Source organism: Chenopodium album, chromosome 25 (genome assembly GCF_948465745.1).
Source record: "Chenopodium album chromosome 25, dcCheAlbu1.1, whole genome shotgun sequence".
NCBI classification, from domain to species: Eukaryota; Viridiplantae; Streptophyta; class Magnoliopsida; order Caryophyllales; family Amaranthaceae; genus Chenopodium; species Chenopodium album.
Window position 1 is genome coordinate 9,814,616 of NC_137858.1, and position 4,937 is coordinate 9,819,552.

Sequence of the window (4,937 nt, forward strand, 5' to 3'; positions counted from 1 at the left end):
CGCAGTTTTTTTTTTTTTTTTTTTTTTTTTTTTTTTTTTTTTTTTTTGGGGGGGGGGGGGGGGGGGGGGGGGGGGGCGGCTTTGACAGCAATTGTAGCCTTGTAGCTCTGTATCTTTGCCCTTTGTTTTCGAATAATTCTGCTCACTAGATTCGCTGATATTTTCATTGTTAAACTTTGTAATTTTCCCATTAAGCTAGTTCGGGGGGTTAGCTAAGCTTTCATGCTAAGTTTTCTAACCCATAAGGATGTCTGTAATCATCAACTATGGAAGCAAAAACCTGAAAGGAAGGATGGTGTGGCCTCCAATCTTCCATCCCCTAAGTTATGGGTTTGATTAGAGTTGGATCCTGAAAGCCTGTGGTTAAAAGTTTGAAAAATGACATATTAATAAGAATATCGGATAAAGTCACTGAACTTAGAATGAAGTAAACAATTAGGGACTAAGTGAATACTAGTTGTCCGGGATTTTGTTAGAGATTGTAAGCCCAATATTCTAATCTAAAACAATAAGTACATTGTGGTGATTTAGCTGGATAAAATAAAACCAAAATAAGGGTTAGGTTGGTGTTGAAAAATCAAAACATGAATAGGAAAACCAAGACCAGCAATTGAAGATTTGAAGCAACCCACTACTCGTTAATGAACATTAGTAAACGCAACTATGATTAAATCATGGAGCTAAGACTCATGTAGTAGGTCCCATTGGGCTTGGATTGGGGTACATTATACCCACGAAGAATATGTATAAGCAGTTTGGTAAAGTGGGCTGAAATTATCAAAATTTGACGTCCCAAACCCATGTGATGATGTGAGTTTGTGTATTGCTTTTAGTTGAAGCATGTAGACTTACACTTGTTGAGTAACGTATAGTGTTAAAAAATATATCCTCTATTCCTCTAATATTGCACAATGTATACTTAGACACTATTCATACACTTCTCTTCAACCATATATTGTGATTTATTTGAAGAAAAAAAAATGTAGTCATGTACTGTCCAAACTCAGCCCACTATATAGGGCCTGTTTTCTTCAGCTTAATTTCAGTTCAGTTCAGTTCCTAATTTCCTTCTCTCATAAATAGTTTAGCTCAGCTCAGTAAATCAGAAATGACCCAAAAACACTTATTTGTAGTCTATATTATACTAACTACTAGGTCTATGATGATTCCAACCCAAATTATATGATCTTAGGGACACCCTTTAGATTTACTTTAAATTTTTGGAAAAATCTCTCAAAAATTGATCCTAAAATGTGGATTATAGTCTTCAATTTAAGACATTTCGGGACTTGAAAAGAAAGAGGTTGGGGTGCTTCTCACAAATCCCAAAAGACCTTAGGTATTGGGTTGTCATTTGGTTGGTTAGACTCGCCCACTTTGCCTTTAACATCTCAATTTAGCCAATTGTGTACACGTTTCCCATCATTAACTAAAGTCCATCAAGAGCCTTTATGTAACTGATTAATTGTCAGATATGATTTCAAACAACACCTAAATGAGTTTTGAGATATCTTCTCTACCACTACTTGATTATCTGACACCAAGTCCCTATATCTTGAAATGGTCTAATTTCATGCCTTCAAACTTGACAATTTTTAGACCTGACATGGTTATGCATCGAGGTGCATCCCAAGGTTCCAATAGGGCATGGGGAAGCCTACTTGGTGCCTGGAACCACTTGAGCCACCCATTTCTAACATGTCTTGCCTTGTTGCCATGAGTAGGCTTTGTCTTGGCCCTATGGCAAGCCAAGAAGCTACCCTCAATTGCTTAAGATTAGTGCATTTTAAGAATGAGATATATTTATGCCTTGTCCTCGTGCTCATACGTCACCCCCTTTACCTAGGCCATGGCGTGACTTGAATTGGGTGCAGTACCCAATTAAGCCCCATGCTTAGGCTTCCAATGAAAGTACCCTTAAAATAACACATAAGGTGATTTAATTTATGACTCGATATGATGTTTTTGTATTGGTGGAAGGAAACAAAATTACGAAAATATTAACGCATATTTAAGCAACAACTGAATTGGATTGATTTATTGATATGAGCGTGATAATTGAAGTCTATCCCCCAACAGATTTTCCATGCTAAGGGTGATAGATGCTGGCTTTTGAAGAAAACAGTTGTTTCCCTTTTGATATTTCTTGTTTGTTTTGCTCTTTGAAATCATTTTTATAAATCTTTCACTTATTAATGCATGTAATTTAATAACTTCTCTAACAGTGAAAATGAGGTGATTAGCTGTTTTAGTAATCAAAATTAAGACCTACTTGACCATGTAATTACTTGGTCGATCTTAATCAGTATCTGCAGTTGTATCAAGTCATATCTTCACCAAACTTTCTATTTTCTTATCATGGCCTGACAATTCAACAATAAGATTCTTTGATTGATATTCACTTCGATCCAAAAATATTAAATTCAAACATTTCAATTTTGGATCAAACTGTCTTACACTAAAGTTCTGAAAAATTTTATGTACAAAGATATTTAAAGTATTTCATAGCTTCATAGAAAGTCACACTTATTATGAATTATTGTAAGACTGTTGTATCAAATTTTTGCATGATAAACAACACAAAATTATAAGTTGTACTCCCTCTATTTCCTTTTGTTTGTACCATGAAGGCATGAATCTACATTATATAAGAGCTTTATGAGTCCTATGGTGAAAAAAAAAAAAAAAAAAGGGGAACAGAGGGAGTATTTACTTAATAACACAGTATTGCTTTGTTTAAAGCAGAGTATCAAATTAATAATTTTTCTATTTATTATTTGAAAATTGAAAAAAAAAAAAAAAAATCTTGTAAATCATACAATAATAAGATTAGTAGTACTATTTTAAAAAAAAAGAAATGTATGTGATTCTAAACGTAATCTAAGAGTGCAACTTTCTTAATCCTTGTGTATTTTGGTATTGGTCTTCATTTATACATAGAATTTAATTTACTTTTATGGTAATGATTGAGTACCTTTAAGTGTATAAAGAGAGGAGTAAATCTTAAGTATACCAAAACACTTACCTAATAATCATATTTATAGTTTTCCACCACTATATAAACCACCATAAACCATATCTCCATTGTACAAAAATAGTTAGCTTAACTTGCCTACTACAATTTCTCTAATCTTTCACTCTATCTAATTAAGTAGCTAAATTAATTTTTATGAACATAACAATGATGGGCAGAAATTTGGCTTGGATTGTGTTAGTGGTGCTATGCTTGGCAGTGCGAAGCTTAGCAACTGTGTACACAGTGGGTGACTCGAGTGGATGGACAATTGGGGTTGATTATGGTACTTGGGCTGCTTCTAAGACATTCGTCGTTGGTGATAGCCTTGGTGAGTTTTTCTTCATTTTCTCCTTACATTATCTATAAATCAAACGTTTTTAGCTAGTATGATAAAAACTATTAGCTCGTATATCATCTCAAATCACATCGCCAATTTATAAAGTTTGTAGTAACTAGTTTGTTAACAATTAACATGCATATGTAGAACGTATGTATATTCTAAAGTTGGCTGATATTATGATCAAGAGGTTATTTTGTAAAATTGTGCCACATTCATGATTTCTAAATTCTTAAACAAAATGACTACATTATAAAATTATCAAATTCCAAGAATCTCCAAAATGATGGAGCATATATGTATATATGATTCATTATTACAACTATATTGTCAGAATTTTTTAATTCATATAGACCAAAAGAAATTATAACATTATAAAGACAAATATTATAAGGAATCTATTTGTTTATTATAATTATCAATAAATTTGATGATATAAATTAAAGTTGTGGACAAATTGGATGTGCATGACAGTGTTCAATTATGGAAGTGGACACACAGTGGATGAAGTAAAGCAAAGTGACTACAAAACATGCACAATTGGGAATTCAATAAGCACTGACAACAAAGGCACTACTTCTATTCTACTCCAAACTCCTGGGACACATTTCTTTATTTGTGCTATTTTAGGTCATTGTGGTAGTGGCATGAAACTTTCTGTTAATGTTTTAGCTTCTGGTTCTCCTTCTACTTCTCCTACTACTGCTGCTCCTTCCACTACTCCTACCACCACCACCGGCGTCTATCCCACCACCGCCTCCGGTACCACGCCGTATCTGATCCCGGATTCGGCTTCGTCTTTGAGAAGTATTACTAGCTCTATTGTTTTGTTTGTGGTTGTTTTAGTGAATTGTGTTCTTATTTTGTGATTTTGAGGTGTATTTAATTATTGTTGGTTCTTATTATAGCCAGGTTAGAGGCAGTGATTTTCTATTTTTAGTTAAGTAATTACTTTATTGTAAGATATTTTCATTTGCCTAAACAAATAAATATTTTTACTTTTCTTTTAGATGGAAATATTATTTGTTGATGAATTATTAAGAAATTGGTATGATTAGTAAATTAGTTAACGTGTTCATATATATAGCCTAGATCAATGACCATGAATCAGATATACAAGTGTATATTCATGCAACCATAAAAAATTTAATAATTAAGCATACCAATAAGGCTCATAAATAATTACATATTTTTATGATGTCACAAGTGGTTTATATATAAGAAATACACAATTTTACAACTGTAATAAGTTTAGTTAAGTTCAAATAACTTAGCAATATGTAGTTGAATTTAATGATTCTAATAAACTTAAACCTAATTTGAACTTAATTTTTCTGAAATAATTGAAACAAAGGTAAATAAAACAGATGCTAGCTAGCTAGTGAAGTAGTGAGGTACTATATTTAGAAAGTATACAATGGAGTAGATAGTCTATTATTCTGGGACACACTAATAAGGAGTATGATTTTGAACTCTAATTTGAAAGGAGAAACGAACAATTATTTTCCAAGAAAACATCAAGAGGTTTTCAGGTCTACTTCATTGTTGAAATCTCATTTTCAAATGTTTGGAAACATAAGCATC

At 32.6% G+C, this 4,937-nt stretch overlaps 1 protein-coding gene across 1 annotated transcript; it reads left to right on the top strand.

Annotated features, from left to right (window-relative positions):
* Positions 1-3,171: 3,171 nt before the first annotated feature.
* On the top strand, positions 3,172-4,243 carry LOC145615566 (blue copper protein-like). Its single transcript, XM_081670639.1, has 2 exons — positions 3,172-3,344; positions 3,828-4,243. The coding sequence occupies exons 1-2, from the start codon at positions 3,182-3,184 to the stop codon at positions 4,220-4,222; spliced, it is 558 nt and encodes a 185-aa protein (XP_081526765.1). The 5' UTR covers positions 3,172-3,181; the 3' UTR covers positions 4,223-4,243.
* The last annotated feature ends 694 nt before the right edge of the window (positions 4,244-4,937 follow it).